The 17,610-nt window shown below is 49.3% G+C and overlaps 1 protein-coding gene across 1 annotated transcript; it reads left to right on the top strand.

Annotated features, from left to right (window-relative positions):
- Window positions 1–2,015: 2,015 nt before the first annotated feature.
- IRF2BPL (interferon regulatory factor 2 binding protein like) lies at window positions 2,016–4,851 on the top strand. The gene has a single exon (XM_063117893.1). The coding sequence runs from the start codon at window positions 2,317–2,319 to the stop codon at window positions 4,504–4,506; it is 2,190 nt and encodes a 729-aa protein (XP_062973963.1). The 5' UTR covers window positions 2,016–2,316; the 3' UTR covers window positions 4,507–4,851.
- The last annotated feature ends 12,759 nt before the right edge of the window (window positions 4,852–17,610 follow it).

Raw genomic sequence — 17,610 nt, 5'->3', positions numbered from 1 at the left:
GGCCGGGGGGCCTGCGCAGGGCCGCCTCGATCGCGCGATCCTGCCGGGGGCTGGACCGGCCGAGGCGTCGCTGCGTTTCTCGGGGGGACTTGAGAAGGCCGGGCGGCCGATGCGGCTACTTCAAAGCAAAAGGGCGCAGCAGCAGCAGCAGCAGCGAGGCGCTGACCTGGCTTGGCCGCCTTTGGGAAGCCTCCCAGATTCATGGCAACCCCAGACTGCAAATCCCCCACACTGACTACCTCCCCACCCCCATTTTACATCCCAATCCCGCGGATGCTCGGACGCTACCGTATCAACCTACACCGGATCGCGACGTGAATGGCAGCCTTGTCCAAAGACGAGGGGCTTTGGGGGGTTGCTCTCAAGACAAGAGGGCGAGATGACCCGAGCCAAGCCTTGGCGAAACTGACTACTAATCCAAGCAAGTGGGCATATCATGTGCGAGTTACAAGGGCTACCTTGTCACTCAGGCTACCAAAGGACACCCCCTTCTCGCCCTCCCTCACACATTTTTGCCATCCATTTCGGCAGCAGGAAGCTGTGCCATCGCCAGAGGTTAAAAGAACGCCCGAAAAGGAAACACACACACACGCCAGCGGAGGCTGGTGGCTCCGATTTCGGTGGAGCTGTGAATCCATTCTGGGTTTCAGTTAGAACCAGCCGGACCGCTAAAGGAGCTATCCAAGGTGCTGAACCCTGTTTGGGGCTGGGATTCAGCACCTTGGACAGCTCCGTTAGCGTTCTGGAGGGTTCTGGCTGAAACCCAGACTGGATTCACAGCCCAGCCGAAACCGGAGCCATCAGTCTCCCCTGACACGCACGCGCACACACCCCACCCAAAGCAACCCTCTTCCGAACCGGAGACGTTCGTAGACAGAAAGCTCAGCCAGGGAGGCCCAATCGTACTCTGCATATGGTTTTCTGGCTGCGTCCTCGCTTTGGGGAAACTACCATGAGGAGGAGGGGTGGGGGAGGGGGAAAAGAGAGTTCTAGTGTTTAATTTTCCAAACATAGCTCTCGGTCGGTGTGTGTGTGTGTGTGTGTGTGAGAGAGAGAGAGAGAGAGAGAGAGAGAGAGAGAGAGAGACTCCTCGGTTTCCAAGCGGCAACTCGCCTCCCTTCAGTAGTTGTACACACAAAGGGGAGGGGAGAGGAGAGCGAGGAGATGGGCAGGGTGCCGAGCATGCGCAATTTCCGCGCAACAAGTGGCCTCCCTGTCCTTAGCCACAGAGGAAGTGGGGGGAGGGGAGAAGAAGCTGGTCAGTCCCTCAGTTAGTGCTCGAGAGGGGAACTGCAAAGGCTGTGTGTGTGGTGGGGGGTGGGGGGAGAGAGACGGGGAGGGAGGGAGGGAGGGAGGGAGAGCGCGGCGGTGACGTGAGCGCTCCACCCAGGTGGCATCCGAGCCGGGGCGCGAGCGGCGAATGGAGCGCGGCGCGAGGAGGAGGAGGAGGAGGCGGAGGAGGGGCAGAGAGCCGCACTCCGCAGCTGCAGCAACAGTCCAGAGTGACACTCCGGCTTCCCCCAATTCGAATTCCGAGGAGCGCTCGAGGATGTGAGTCGAGTAGCTGGCGGCTGCCGCTGCTGGCTAGAATGCCGCCTCCGCCGCCAACCTGAGGCGGGCCGGCCCCACCAAAGCCGCCAGACCGCCAAAGCCGCGGTGTGGGCGCCCTCTCCCCCCCACCCCCACACGTAACCCCCTTCCACTGCCCTCGCGACGCTGCTGGGGGAAGCGGCCACGCTTGGGTCAGCGGCGGAGCAGCAGGTAGCGGACCTCCCCTTCCCTCCCGCCCCCTGCCCCTCCGCGCCTTCTCCTTAGCGACTTCTCTCCCCCCCCTCCCGCCTCCAAGCTCACGAAAGAGGAGGAGGAGGAGGAGCAGGAACAGCCGCTGCTTAGAGACACCGAAGAAGCGCCGGGAAGCGGCAGATGCAGCGGCTGGAGGGGGGACCCAACCTCCCCCCCTCCGCCCCTCACTTGAGGAGACTTGGAAGCGCTTCCCGCCCGGCCAGGTAGAAGGAAGGAAGGAAGGAAGGAAAAGCAGGCAGGCGAGCAAGAAGCCCGTTCTCTCCCCCACCTTCCTCGTCCTCCTCCTGTAGCAGAAGCAAAGAGCGGGAAAGCAGGCGACGGCGACGACGGCTGCCGCCACCCCCCCAGCCCCCACCCCGCGAAGGGTGGCCGGAGCAGGTAGCGGCTGAGGCAGAGCGCGCTCGAGAGGGAGAGGAACACAGCAGCCGCAGCAGCAGCACCAGCAGCAGCAGCAGCAGCCCCCTTCCGCCGCCTCCTCCTCCTCCTGCTTTACCAGCAGCGGCGGCGGCAGCCATGTCGGCGGCGCAGGTGTCGTCCTCGCGGCGGCAGTCGTGCTACCTGTGCGACCTGCCGCGCATGCCGTGGGCCATGATCTGGGACTTCAGCGAGCCCGTGTGCCGGGGCTGCGTCAACTACGAGGGCGCCGACCGCATCGAGTTCGTCATCGAGACCGCCCGGCAGCTCAAGCGGGCGCACGGCTGTTTCCAGGACGGCCGCTCGCCCGGGCCGCCGCCGCCCGTGGGCGTCAAAGCCGTGGGGCTCTCGGCCAAGGAAGCGGCGGCCGCGGCGGCGGCAGCGGCGGCGGCGGCCGTGCAGCAGCAGCAGCAGCAGCAGCAGCTCAACCATGTGGACGCCGCCTCCTCGAAAGCGCCGTCGGGCCTGGAGCGCTACGGGCTGAGCGAGCAGCGCAGCCGCTTCGAGTACCCTCCGCCTCCGGGCAGCCTGAGCGGGAGCCACGCGGGCCGCCTGCCCAACGGCCTGGGCGGCCCCAATGGCTTCCCCAAAGCCCCCGACGACGGGCCGCCCGAGCTGAACCGCCAGAGCCCCAATTCGTCGTCGTCGTCGTCGTCGTCGTCGTCCTCCCGGCGAGGCGCGCACGGCGGGCTGGTGAGCGGCCTCCCTCCCGGCGGCGGGGCCCAGCTCAACGTGCCGCCCAACCTGCTGCCGCAGACGCTGCTCAACGGGCCCGCCGCCTCCGGGGTGGCGCTGCCTCCCCCGCGGGGCCCGCCGGCCTCCTCCTCCTCGTCGTCGTCGTCCTCCTCCTCCTCGACGTCGTCCTCGGGCGACCCGTGCGGGAAGCGGCCCGGCTCGGTGTCGAGCAGCGGCGACCAGGAGCGCGAGCTGAAGGAGAAGCAGCGCAACGCCGAGGCGCTGGCGGAGCTGAGCGAGAGCCTCCGCAACCGCGCCGACGACTGGGCCAGCAAGCCCAAGCTGGTGCGCGAGACGCTGCTGACGCTGGCCGGCTGCACGCCCTACGAGGTGCGCTTCAAGAAGGACCACGCGCTGCTGGGCCGCGTCTTCGCCTTCGACGCCGTCTCCAAGCCCGGGCTGGACTACGAGCTGAAGCTCTTCATCGAGTACCCCAGCGGCTCGGGCACCGTCTTCTCGAGCGCCTCCGGCGTGGCCAAGCAGATGTACCAGGACTGCATGAAGGACTTCGGCCGCGGCCTGTCGTCGGGCTTCAAGTACCTCGAGTACGAGAAGAAGCACGGCTCGGGCGACTGGCGCCTGCTGGGCGACCTGCTGCCCGAGTCGGTGCGCTTCTTCAAGGAGATGGTGGGCGCGGACATGCTGCCGCAGCCCTACCTCGACGCCTCCTGCCCCATGCTGCCCACCACCCTGGTCAGCCTGCCCAGAGTGCCCACCTCCTCCGCCGGCGGGGGCGCGGGCGGGCCGGCCTCCAGCCGCGGGCCCGGCGGAGGCGGGGGAGGCGGCGGCGGCGGCGGCCTGCGCAAGAGGAAGGCCTCGCCCGAGCCGTCGGACTCGGCGTCGGAAGGCAGCCTCAAGCTGAGCGACGAGCAGCAGCGGCAGCAGTGGATGGCCAGCCAGAGCGAGGCGCTCAAGCTCACCATGTCGGCGGGCGGCTTTGGCGGAGTGCCGCCGCCGCCGCCGCCGCCGCCGCTGGGGCCTCACTCCAACCGGACCACCCCGCCGGAGTCGGCCCCGCAGAACGGCCAGTCGCCCATGGCGGCGCTCATGTCGGTGGCCGACACGCTGGGCAACGCTCACTCGCCCAAGGACGGCAGCTCGGTCCACTCGACCACGTCGACGCGGAGGAACAGCAGCAGCCCCGTGTCGCCCGCCTCGGTGCCCGGCCAGCGCCGCCTGGCCTCCCGCAACGGGGACATGAACCTGCAGGTGGCCCCTCCGCCCCCCAACGCCCACCCCGGCATGGACCAAGTGCACCCCCAAAACATTCCAGACTCGCCCATGGCCAATAGCGGACCCCTTTGCTGCACCATTTGCCACGAACGCTTGGAGGACACCCACTTTGTGCAATGCCCCTCGGTGCCCAGCCACAAGTTCTGCTTCCCTTGTTCCCGGGAGAGCATCAAGGCTCAGGGGGCCACGGGCGAAGTCTATTGCCCCAGTGGCGAGAAATGCCCCCTTGTCGGTTCCAACGTGCCTTGGGCATTTATGCAGGGCGAGATTGCGACCATTTTAGCTGGGGATGTGAAAGTGAAAAAGGAGAGAGACCCTTAAAAACGACACCGCGAATCCCTTCAGGCGCCTGAAGATGTAGAATTGTGAATATTGGAAGCAAAACACACGGGACACTACTGCAAAAAGTTTAGTCTTATGTATAGACCTTATTTTCGTCGTATGTTTCTATATTTTGAAACAAAGGTATGTACCCTTCTTCATTTGAAGGATAGAGCTGTTCTTTTCGTTTTGTTTTTTGTTTTTGTTAAAACAGAATATAATATTGTTTGGTTACCACATAATACCTGTTTCTCATTTCTTTGGCAGTGTGTTGGCTAGGTACACAGTTAAATAGCCCTTAGCGATTACCTGCTGCTGGTGTGTATTTTTGTAAATGTATGCACTTCTCTAAAAGAAAAAAATAACTAAAAAAAAAAACACCAATAAACAAACCCCTTTTCTTTTTGCCAAGGCCAGTGTTGATGCCTAAATAAAATATATATATATATATATATATAAAATGCTACAAAAATGGTGACAGCTTACGATTTACAAGCCCAGAGTGTTTGTCCTTCATTTCTTTTCTTTCTCTTGTTTGTTTTTTATTTCTTTTTGTTCCTTTGCAAAATGGTGGGGGTGATATAGGGATGCTTTTTTGTTGCAACTTTGTAAAAAAAATGTTTCAGTTTGTTTCTATTGATCTGAGCATTTTTTAATCTTCATGTGTTTTTTGTTTTTGCTTTATTGATGCACGGAAGCTTTTGAACACTAGAGCAAAATTGCTGTACATGGAAAACATGCTCTGTTTGTCCTTTATACATTTCTGTAGTTAACAGAACACTGTAATGTGCCTTGGAGCTTAGTAAATTGTAATAAATTCAATTGATATTAATAGTTCCTGAGTAAGTTTTTCTTTGCCCAGTGCTTGGACAACAGAGAGGGCAAAATATATTGCCCCTTTTGAATGCCTCACTATTCTGCCACAGAGCTGCATCTTTTAACTGTGCCGTTTGTAGACACACATCCAGAGAAAATGCATAATGAATTAATGATGCTATCTAACTGATCTAGACATTGGCATTGTGCTTGCTTACATTTCACCTTTTAATACTGCAGTAACAGTTGCTGACTAAGCATTTTCCTAGTCACTGTTCCTGCCTTTCATTTCCCCTTACAGTTTCCATGCTGCAAGGATTTTGTTACACACGAGGCATTTTTTGTGAGGAATGTAACAGAGAGAATTAAATCCTAGCAGTACAATCCTGTGCCTGTTTATTCAGAAATAAGTAAACGTGCAAAGGATTGCAGCTGCACAGCTTACTTGGAGGTAAGCCTCATTTCACTTAGTGGGAATTCTGAGTAGACCTATGTAGGATTTTACAGTAAATCGGTTTCAAGTCTTTTTCATACCAAAAAATAAATGCAATAGAGTGTCTAATAATGTAATTAAAGCTCTAGTCTTGGGAAGAATAACCTGGGAGCAAGACAGAATTAAGTCAGACTTAATTCTGAGTAAAAATACATAGGATTAGGCTACTCAAGGGGATGGGAGGAAAGGCATCCATTGAATCTTGACACTGATAATACACACTGCAGGAATGACCTGACGTCAAATTAATGCAGCATGTATTTTTGCTGTATATAACTTGACAGCTTGGAAATAAGGTTTATTTGTATAAGAAATATCTGTATTGGTAAGCAATATAGAATGTAAATTGTTTCTTCTCCCCCACCCCAAATGGAGAGCAGTTATTAACTGCAGTAAATTAAACTGCATTTCTTCTGGCAGTGGGCAAGGGCCATTATTCTTTTTATTAAGTTTGTTGGAGTGACATTTGCATTTTCATGAGATCTGGGGGGATGGAAGAGAGTGGAATGCCTGTTTAAGAGACCAGATCTACAGGCAGAGTAAACACACAGGCCCCTCTGACTGGCTGGAAAATGCAAACAAACCTAGCCTGAACTTTGTCTCCTTTAGTGAGGCAAACTAGAGGAAAGGTAGACAACAATCCTCACATTGTTGACGTTTCAATGTTTTTGCAGCATGAATGAAGAGGTAGCCCTGTCCATTGTGCCATAGGTTACCAGCAGCCAGTAGCATTTACACTTTTGGCACACTGAAAAACAGATGTGAAGAGGCATTTTAAAACAGCCCACTTGGCCTTTGGGTTTGTATTTGGTTACTGCTAGTACTACAGTTTTGGTTTCTATTCCTGTCAGTTGTGATAAATGAAGCGCTGCAATTTAGGGCTTTACTGTGTACCTGGATTTTCAGAACTGAGCTGCTTTGTGGTGTCTTTTTTTTTCTGTGCCTGTTTGAGATTCACCCTTGGATGCCATTATGTTATCTTTTAAAATGATTATCTTTTATATATTTACATCTTCTGCAAAGGATGATATTGATGCTTATGGATCTCATAACCCATTGAATTCCTTCCAGATTGGAATAAATGTACAAAATAAGACTCTTAAGTTTTGTTTTGGTTTTTTTTAATAGAAGGCTTTTTAAAATGTGCATCAACACATGGAAAATTTATAAGGATTAAAGTCTGTCAATAACCAATAGGCAGGGAATACTTAAGGCTGCAATCCTAAACACTTAGGGAATAAGTCCCACTGGATGCACGTGACTTACTTTTGAATAAAATATGCTTAACACTGCACTAAAGATTTTAAAAATTGAAAAAATAATTATACAAATACTATGAATAGTCATCACTATGTCACTAGAAATATATCAAGGGTTTGCCCTTTTCTTCTTCTTCTGGTGGATTTATGTAATTAAAGGGTGTTGTAGCCAAATATTCCCCAGAGACCTTTGTTTAATTTGCACATCCCCCCTTAAACCATTTTCTAAGCTAGTTTGATCTCCCCACCCCATCCCATCTTATTTCTGTTGACAAGGAGTCTGTCAAGAGAAAGTGGACATATGTGGGGGGGAAAATACCTTGCAGTGAATTGTAATACTGTAGTTAATTAAAGTTAACCATAGCTAGAGGGCATTTGTTGTATGGAGGTTTTCTGTAGCCACGTGACCTTTCCTTTTACTCTGACCCATTAAGCAGCTAGTCTGGGCATATGAACCAGCTTTCTTTGATCGAAATGCAGAGGCTTTTTAAAAGATCTACAGCTGACAAGCCATAATCTGTCTTTGGGGGGGGGAGGGTACAGGGGTGTCTGTTACAGGGATTCCATTATTTTCTCTGAAGTTTTAAAGATCCTCATTATTCTCTGCCATGGGGAAAAATGTCATCCATTTTAAAATGAAACCTTTCAAGAGTAGTTTATTCCTTGCCATGTCCTAAAGCAGCTTGGTTTTCAGAAACAAGGTAGAACATGCATGTCAGAGACACATTAAAATATGTGGCAAAATTCCTTAGCTGAGGAGTTGCGGAAACACACACAGACCTGCAGTAAAGAGGGATGGGCTAGTGTATGTGAGTGTGTTGTAGATCAGGAGGTGTGGTCTTAGTGATTCTTCTAGCTAAAACAAAATGGAAAACAAAGCCTGAAAATATGGCTCAAATGCTGCTCAAATCATATAAACCTAAATGGCTGTATCTCTGCTTCAAAATTTCAGCCTCTTTGAACTTCAGTGTTTGGTTGTAATCATATCACAGAACAGACTTTCCCAACAGTGTCCTTCAGATGTTTTGGATTACACTATGGTTGGGGATGATGGGGGGGGTATTCTAAAACATCTGGAGGGCACTTTGCCTGTAAACAGTCCCTCTTTTGTTTTTGTTTTCATGGGAGGTGCATTGTTTCCCGAGCTGCACAATTATACTGCATGTGCAGTAGTTGGTTAGCAAGCTCCCTCTCCTGTCTGGGTACCCATTTTCTTTCTGCTGCTATGCTCGCTCTCCTCCCCCTGCCCTCTCTTCATTCATAACAGGGCTGCTTGTATTGTGTACCGGGGAGCCTCTCTCTCCATGCCAAAGTGACACATCCTGTTGATTTGCATTAGAAGACTGGAGTGTCACTGTTATGCTGACTCCGACAAAGTTAGTCTTGAAAGCAGTACAGCTTCCCCTTTGGCATTGAGCCATTATTCTCCATTTACAGCATGCCACTTCTATCAAAGCTCCATATTGCCTTATATCAATTACGTTGCAAGAGTAGAAGGCCAGTGATTACGCCTTGGGACCTGTCAAATAAAACCTACTACACTGAGTTCGCATTGGGTGGGAAAGGACTGCAGTCAAGAAATGGTGATGGTCAGCTAGCTAATTTTAGGCCTTGGACCAAGTGGGGACCCCTGAAGACCATTTACTTCGGTTGTGAAGCACATAACCAACATTCCTCCTTGCCGATCCTGCAGCTTCCATTCCATGCTTTGCTTCTGCATTCCTGATATGTTAGAACAAAAACCCGGATTTTTAAATTTTTTTAAAAAAAACATACTCCGAGCGTGTCGGTTTGCATTTTAAAGTTCCTTAAATCATAACACAGTCAGAACTACGAGAATAAAACAGAGTTTGCTTCTGCTGCCGTCACCTGCTGCTCTCTGCATGGTCATTTGAACTTTGGCCCCCAAGTCTATCCCTAGCTGCACTACGGGGATTGTTAGTGTGTGGGGAGGCTATCTGAAAACATCTCATCTTGGCGAAACGCTCTTGTATAATTCGACTGCTAAGATTAGAAGTCAAGAACACGTGGGGAGAAACACATCTGTTTGTAGTCTAAGACGAAAACAGTTCCAGGCCAAAAGCGTTTCCATGGTGTGTGCCATTAAAAAAAAAAAAAAAGATTACGTGTGCTGTAGCGAGGCGGCCTGGTTCAAGGCTAATCTTATCAGATGTGATGGGTTGCCCTCCTCGCCTCCAAGTGTGTGACGCGGGAGGCTTACGGTGCAAGCTGGAACTCGCCCTCCCAACCTCAACGCCCTCTTCTGTTTGGCCCCTTTAGCAGAAGCAAACACGCACGATTGTATCGGAAGTGCCTGAATATGCTAACTGGACTCCTCCCTCTCCCAGTCGACAGGGGAAGAATATGAACCAAAATGCAACTCAGGGAGTGGGGGGCGATTCGAAAACAGCCACTAGGTTGTTCGGGGGCACATGATCAGACAGGATAGACCGTTTTCCGGGCGGCGGCGGCGGCGGCGCGGTGGTGCTAGACTCTTGCACCATTCGGAGCTTTGCAGCTCTTGGCGGTGCCAGCGCGCATGTCCCTGGCCTGCTTCGCTGCTGAGTGGGTGCTGCGCATCCTCGCTGCTGCTTTGCATGCCCACGGCGACCTTTGGGGAGGAAGCTGGCCTCGCCTCAGGAATCTTTCGCTTTCAACCCCCTACGAGCGCTTTGCGCACCCTCCCCTCAGGCGTGCGTTGACTTCGAATGCCTGGTCGTTCCCGAAACAAACTGCTCCTGCCCTCCATTTTGGGAGAGCCCGTTTGCCGGGAAACAAAAACGTCCTTTTGAGTTGCTCTGGGTGGGTTTTCTGTAATTACGGAGTCCTTTTCTCTCCCCGCACCCCGCAGAGCCGGAGGGGGGAATAATTAGCCTTGGATTCCCCCCTCCCCCATATACGCCTAAAAATGCTGAGGTGGGTTTGTTCCCAGGCCAAAAGGGAAAAGGGAGTTTTCCTTGCTTTGTTTCAACTCTGCTGTGAGTAAGCAAGAAAAAGTGGGCGGGGGGGGAGGAAGAGGGAAGGCTCACGCTGGAAACCCTACCCCGGTCCCAGCTTTCGTAGCGAGCTCTGCCGTTGGCTGCTTTGCAGAGCCAAACCCCGGGAGAGGCGGCCCCGGAATGCTGCGGCCAGCGAATACAGATGGAATTAACTCCAGTTGACTGGGCCTCGGACTAGACAGTCACGTGACCCACTCCCGGGGCCGCCGCCTCCCTCCCCCCTCTGCAGAAGGGCTTGGAATGAGGACACGTAACGCGCCTGCGCGGTTTCAAGGAACTAAGCAGAATTCCCTGCTGTCGTTCTCTTCCCCGCAGGCTGCTGCCGTCAGTGAGAGGCGGCGGCGGCGGCGGCTACAGTTTCGCTATTGTTCCTTCTAGTCAGTAGAATTTGCGGAGGGGAGGGGAGAGCGATAGGATTTATTAACGGAGAAGGAACTCCATAAGATTAATATTTGGGGAGGGCCCCCCCCCTGAAAGACTCTGTAGCGTCCTTCCCCCAACCTGGCGCCCCCCAGATATGTAGCACTGCAACCCCCATCAACTCCAGCCAACGGGTGGCTTGAGTTGATGGGAGTTATACTCCGAAACGTTTGCAGAGTGTCAGGGAAGATCCTGATTCATGTGTGGGATTTCTTTGTTTATTTACTTATTTGCGGTGTGTGTGTGTGTGTGTGCTTAACTTCAAACGCTTGCCCTTGCAAGTAGGCGAAGCGGGGAACAGCAGCAGCAGGAGGAGGGAGTGTAGCCTGCTCCCAGGCAGGGCGGGGAGCTTCACCTCGGCTTCAACTTGCAAAAAACCTTTCACCCTCAGGGCACTAGACCTCGCGGATACCGCCACACTATTTACAATGGCTCGAGTCAGGGCCGGCTGAGCAGGAATGTGCGTGCGTGGCTGGCTGGGTAAAGCAGTCGCCGTGGTGCAGTCTGGGAGCTTTCTTTCTTGCTCGGCGGTGTGGGCCGCAGTTGGGCCTGTAGCAGCCCATTGTCGAAGTAGGGTGTGTTGTTGTGACTCTTGCCAAGGCTTCATGCTTAAAGCACAGGTGGGGGGTGGCGGGGAGAGGGAGCGCCACACGCTATGTGTCTGTTCGCATGATACAACGTTTCACCCATATGCCTAAACACGCCGCGCGACAAGCCCTTGCCTTCCAAGGTGTGCATGTGATGCGGATACAGGAGGCGCCAGGCAAGGGAGCTGGGATCAGTTCCCATACTTCCCTTCCCGCCTCCACCGCCGTGTGTGTATCGCACACGGACTGCACGTTATTTGTTGTCTAGAAACGTTAGAGAAGCCGATCTCACCGGATGGCTGTATAATACTTGAAGGAGGGGCGTCACCCGTGAAGTGAAACCGCCTGCCCCCGCCGCCCACAATATGCTTGTATGTAGGCCAGGTCTCTTACACCAGAGGGCAACGTTTGAGCTGCCCTGCAGTCCTCTGCACGCTTACTCAGAAGTAAGTCCCAATGTCTTCAATGAAGCTTACCTCCATGTAAGAGTAAGTGGGATGGCGCCCTTAGAACACAACCCAATGCATGTTTAGACTGAAAAAGTCCTACAACTTTGTAGACCTTTTTGTGTCCAAACATGCATAGGATTGTTCCCTTAGTAGTTCAACCTCTTGTGGTCAGATTGAATAAGTACTTCAAAATTGTAGTTGTTGAGTACACGTGTGTGAGAGAGATAGAGAGTGAGGTGAGCAACCAGGCGCTTGAAACCTTCCATTTTCCGCCAGGCTTTGCCCTGTTTGTGCCCCAGAAGAGGGAGGCACATCATATAGAAAATATTCCAATCCGGTATTGGGAGGGAAGTGGGGGAAGAGATCTGTTTGTAGTGTAAGGATCTGATCCTTCTCAGTGAATAATAATAATATAATTTTATTTCTTACCCGCCTCTCCACTAGGATCAAGGTGGGGAACAACAATGAATGAGGAAAGCATCAGTGCTGATCTTTAGTTTACTGGCTTTCCCTGCAGTGGATAGTTCGTTATCCAGTAACAGTGGTTCATCACAATCACCATTGGTATTGTTGTTGTTCCTGCTGTTGCTATTCCTAATATCTTATAAATGAAGTACAGCTATTAAAAGATACAGGCCTGTAACCAGGGTTGAGCTATGGGCTCCTGCCCCCCATAAATTTTCTCTACCCCCTTTTTTTACAAGCAAATAATTACAAGATTGGTTTTAAATGGCCTGCAAACCAGATGAACTGCCCCCCCACTCCCTTTTAATGCCCCCCCAACTTTTAGGCTGGCTATGGGGCTGAAAAGATTGGACAGCCCCTGCCCACAGGCTCTCTATGTACCTGACATAATGCAAAAATAAAAAGTAATGGGGAGGGAAGAAGAAATTGAACATTGGAGCAGCTGCTCTTTCATTAGCCAAAAGACGGGGGCAAGCTCATCTTCGTCTTGCTGTGACGTTGTTCCTCAGAGGTGGGAAAGAAGCGGGCAGCTGGAGCAGAGTATTCTTTCTGGCAGGGAGGGTGTGGGGAAGCAAGCTCTTGGCAAGATCGTTGTTAGGAACATAGGAAGTTGCCTTATGCTGAGTCAGACCATGTAGCCCAGTATTGTTCTCACTGATGGGCAGCGTCTCTCCAGAGTTTCAGGCAGGAATTTTAATAGAGATGAAATTTAATAGGGATAAATGCCAAGTTCTACACCTAGGAAAAAGAAATCAAATGCTCAATTAGAAGATGGGGGATACTTGGTTCAGCAATACTACAAACGAGAAGGATCTTAGAATTGTAGGTCACAAGCTGAATGTGTGATGTGGCTGCAAAAAATCAAATTCTATTTTGGGATGCATTAATAGGAATATAGCTTCCAAATCGTGCAAGGTACTGGTTCCTCTCTATTTGCCTCTGGTTAGACCTCATCTTGAGTATTGTGTCCAGTTCTGGGCACCACACTTCAAGAAGAATGCAGACAAGCTGGAGGGGGTTCAGAGGAGGGCAACAAGAATGATCAAGGGTCTGGAAACATATCCCTATGAAGAGAGACTGAAAGAACTGGGCATGTTTAGCCTTAAGAAAAGGCCGAGGGGAGATATGATAGCACTCTTCAAATACTTGAAAGGTTGTCACACAGAGGAGGGCCAGGATCTCTTCTCAATCATCCCAGAGTGCAGGACATGGAATAATGGGCTCAAGTTATAGGAAGCCAGATTCCGGCTGGGCATCAGGAAAAAAATCCTGACTGTTAGAGCAGTACAACAGTGGATCCAATTACCTGGGCCGGATCTACAGTACTGCTTTAAAGCGCTTTATAACAGTTATAAAGCGCTTTAACTGCTTTAAAGTGCTATAAAGTGCTTTAAAGCAGTAGTGTAGATCCGGCCCTAGGGTGGTCGTGGGCTCTCCCACACTAGAGGCATTCAAGAGTCAGCTGGACAACCATCTGTCAGGTATGCTTTAAGGTGGATTCCTGCATTGAGCAGGGGGTTGGTCTTATAGGCCCCCTTCCAACTCTACTATTCTATGTCAGAGATTAAACTTGGGACCTTCTGCGTGCAAACCAAGGCCCTTTCTACGCCTGTGGATTATCCCAGGAAAATGGAAGGATTGTCCCTGCCTGCTCGCGGGATCCCCTGTGTGTCATTTGCATACACAGGAATGATCCCGGGATGATCCCTGGAAAAAAGGCAGGTGTAGAAATGGCCCAAGTGCTCTCTACCACAGAGCTATAGTGTCTCCTCTTGTTGGATTTACAGGGTAGAGAAATGACTGCCTCTGGACCTATGTGTATGAAAGATGCAGAAGGGAGAGTGGCTTAAGTCATACAGGTAAGGGAGATGTGTACCACCCACCACACATCAGCACAGGGACCTCCAAGGTTTTATTTAGCTGAACCAGGAATGAATAAATTAACCTGAATGTAGTACTTGCACAGGTACATAGCTATAATCTGAGAACATGAACTGTAGCACTAGGCCCTGTGCTTATATAGCATGTCGTCCCTATTGCAACTGGTTCCCATGCCTGTATTATGCCACATTTGTTAGGACTTCCTGGAACTAGGGACAAGGGATGTATTTCAAAGCATTAGTCCTGGAATAAAAGCTCTGCATTTAAGTCCAAAGATATGTGCCTCATTGAAATTAGTGGAACTTAATTTTAAGTAAATATACTTTGGATAAGTTACTAACCACAGTGAAGAGACTGGATTTTGCTTTAAGATAGCTTAACATGTTACAAAATTTCCACATGGAAGGCACCACATGTGCTGGTTGTCCATTATTTCTTAGACACTATGCCTTCTGTCTAGGAGTAACACAGAAGTCACTCTTATTCAGTGTGTATATTTGAACATGTTCAGACTTGCACACAGCTGGATTTGTGCTGCTGTTTCGGGTAGAAAAAGTGAATGAAAACTGCTGGATTCAAGAGACTTTTTGCTCAGCCTGTTTTTTTAATTTATTTAACATTCTCCTGTTTAATAACGAACCCCCCACTCCACCCCAGGACCAGCTCTTCCTTTTCATTTCCATCTATTAAAAATATGTCTAGGTAAATATGTCAAGACATTGGGAAAAGGTCAAAGTAATGTAAATATATGGAAATAAACACATCCCTTACAACATTCCAGCCAGGAATAAGTCCAAACATTTGTTTCCAGCATTTTCATGATTGATTCAATACTGATAATGTGCTGTCTGCTGTGCACATAAAGAATGCAGCTTTCTTGAAGAATTTTAACTCTTTGAATCGCAGGAGTCCAGTGACTCACTTAGCTGCTCTCGCGCTAACTACATTAGCACAACCTGACACACCTTCTAGTTGGCAGTACTATTTTATAATGGGATTCAAGCTGACAGTCAGCTTAGTAAGAGCAGCTACATAGACATGGGCCACACTAGAGCAGGGAGGTTTTCTTGAAATGCCGGCTAAATACCTCGGTGAGGCTTCTTCTTCTCATGCCTTTACTTTCCTCTATCCATTCATGGGCCTTGAAGGAACAACACTTCGGGTTTCCCAAATCTTTACCAGTTTTTATGGTTGCATTTAACCAATAAAAATAGCAAATTATGTATATCTTACAGGCTAGGGCTTGAAGCCACTTTATAGTGGAAGGCTTTTATCATTTCGAAAGTCTCCAACTGGTGTCTCCTTCCATCTTTTGAGCAAAGATGTGTAATTCATAGTTATGACTGGACATGTCCAGGGTGTAGGAGTGGAAGTCAGATGCTTAGTAGTGCTGCATGCCAATAAACTCTCCATGCCTTACTTGCAGGAGATTTTATTCCTGTATCCCATTCATTAAGCAAATAGAATCCCTACAGAAATGCAAGATCATGGTCAGACATGGCTATCGGTCAAGTCCAGATAATCTAGGGCAGTTATGGTACCCCTTGTAAATGGAGTTTCTGTGTTTCTGTCCTAGTTTTGATAGTGACATCCCCTTTGGCCAACTTGCATAACTCTTCCCTTTCACTTGTCTCCAGTTGTGAATGGGTATATCTCTGATTTCACTGTGAGGTTGGGAAGCTTAACTATAGATATATGAATTGTAATGCACCATTGTCCACTAAAACCCTTATGCTTGTTTGAATGTCACTTCCAGAAAGAAAGAAACATGCAGAGTGTGGAGAAAAGCCATCATGATCTTATGCCAATGATGGCTAATTTCTTTAGCTTGTGGGGTAGGGGGTGAGAGTAATGGATCCTTTATGACCAAGTTACCCAGACTCCTATCCAGTAATGATATCTTCCCAGGAAGTGCCGCCCTGAGATCCCAATGATGTAGTGCAGGATATAAATGGTTAAATAAATAAATAAATAAATATTTTATTCTCTCAATATTTTAACACTTAATTTTAACTTAAATTTAAATCTTACTGTTTTAACTCTGTATTTTAATCTTATATCAATTTTGCTGTATGGTTTTATCCTGGTTGTGCTTTTAACCTGTTGGTTGTTTTATTGTGGTTTTAATTTTTGTGAACCGCCCAGAGAGCTTCGGCTATTGGACGATATAAAAATGTAATAAATAAATAAATAATAAGGAATTGGCAGCCTGCCTCCTCCTGCAATAGAAGAGGATGACCCAAATAAAGGAAACCTCTGGGACATATTCTGTTTTGGGACTGAGAGGGGCCTAAATAGAAGATGCTTCTGAAACAACTGGATTGAGAGGGCACTTCCTGGTTTATGTGTTAGGAATATGGTCGTAAAATTCTTCCAGTGTTTATTTACATGAGTGGGGAATCTTTTTCCTATCAAGGTATGCGTTACTTAGTATAAGCCTCTCTCTTTCTCTTTGTAAGGGTGGTGTGTGTTTGCATTTGGCCAGAGCCCAAAGTAGGCAGAACCAGAGTCCAAAGAGGGTGAAGTTACATATCTGACTCTTACTTTTGTTCAGTACTCAAGGGTGATGGTGGTTGGGGGAGACATTTGCATCTAGGCATCCTCCTCCAATTTGTCCGAAGTTTCTTTCATCAGCTTTGTATGTGAGGGACAGAGCAGGAAGGAGTATATAATATCAATAACCTGGTGCAGAGCTGATGTTATCCTTGGTTAACAGTCCTGTACCTTCTGATTCATTTACATAATCAAGGGGTGGATTAGAAGCTGGAAAGAACCTCAGGAAAACAAGAGGCTCTTGAATTTAAAAGCTCTTTCCTTCCTAGATAAGGGGTGTAACAATGTTAACTTACTATCTTTTTAAGGAAAGGTGGGAATGCAGTTTCCTGCAAGTTCATGTGGAGGAAGGCCATTGTCTCAGGATACTCTGAGAACCAGTGAGCATATAAACAAGCCCTAAAGTCAAATGTGTTGGTTTCTGACCTGCACATCAATACTTACATGTTGGTTTCTGATAGTGTGTGTGCACGCACATGTGTATATCTTGAAATCTGTAAAATCTTGCTGCTATAGTTCTTTGAATACATAAACAGCTGGATGTTGGAAGGGAGGATTGCTGTCAAGAAAGATCAAGACAAAATATATAATTCTTTGGGGACACATGTCAAGGAGATGTGGAGATCCTCAAACTGGAATAGTGTGGACATGTGCCAGAGGCAAAGGCAAGAATCTGAGAAGCGGGGAGGGGGGAAGGGGAAAGCAGCAATATATTTCTGCTAATCAATATATTGCATGAGTACATTGGGAAGAAGACAAAAAAATATGTTTTTTGTAGGCATAATAAAACTGGGAAAATAAATGTATATAGATATTGTTGCATGGTGTTATGAATAAATATACGTGCAAACATAGGGGGATGCTATTGGAGACAGATGGATTCACTCGTAGTGTGTTTTAATACCATCAACTCCCTGAGGGCGGAATCCTATGCATGTTTAGGCAGAAAAAAGTTAACGTAGCCCATCCAGCCATGCTTTAGGCTTTTTTTCTGTCTAAACATGCATAGGATTGCACATGAAATCAGTTATTCCTTTGACAATGGGTGGCCAGAGGTAAGCATGTCACAACATGGTAATTTTTTTTTTTAAAAAAGGTTTTAGAATAATACTTAAGGTTGGTAAGAGAAATGTGCTATTATTACTTTCAGTGGATATATTTTATAAAAAGGCAGGAGCTGTA

The sequence above is a fragment of the Elgaria multicarinata genome, chromosome 2 (genome assembly GCF_023053635.1).
Source record: "Elgaria multicarinata webbii isolate HBS135686 ecotype San Diego chromosome 2, rElgMul1.1.pri, whole genome shotgun sequence".
Taxonomy (NCBI): domain Eukaryota; kingdom Metazoa; phylum Chordata; class Lepidosauria; order Squamata; family Anguidae; genus Elgaria; species Elgaria multicarinata.
The sequence above is the reverse complement of the archived record's forward strand: the minus strand, read 5'-3'. Positions and strand labels throughout refer to the sequence as shown.

Bases quoted from the DNA above. Each gene is read 5' to 3' on its own strand.
- IRF2BPL (XM_063117893.1), top strand. From the start codon at position 2,317: ATGTCGGCGGCGCAGGTGTCGTCCTCGCGGCGGCAGTCGTGCTACCTG.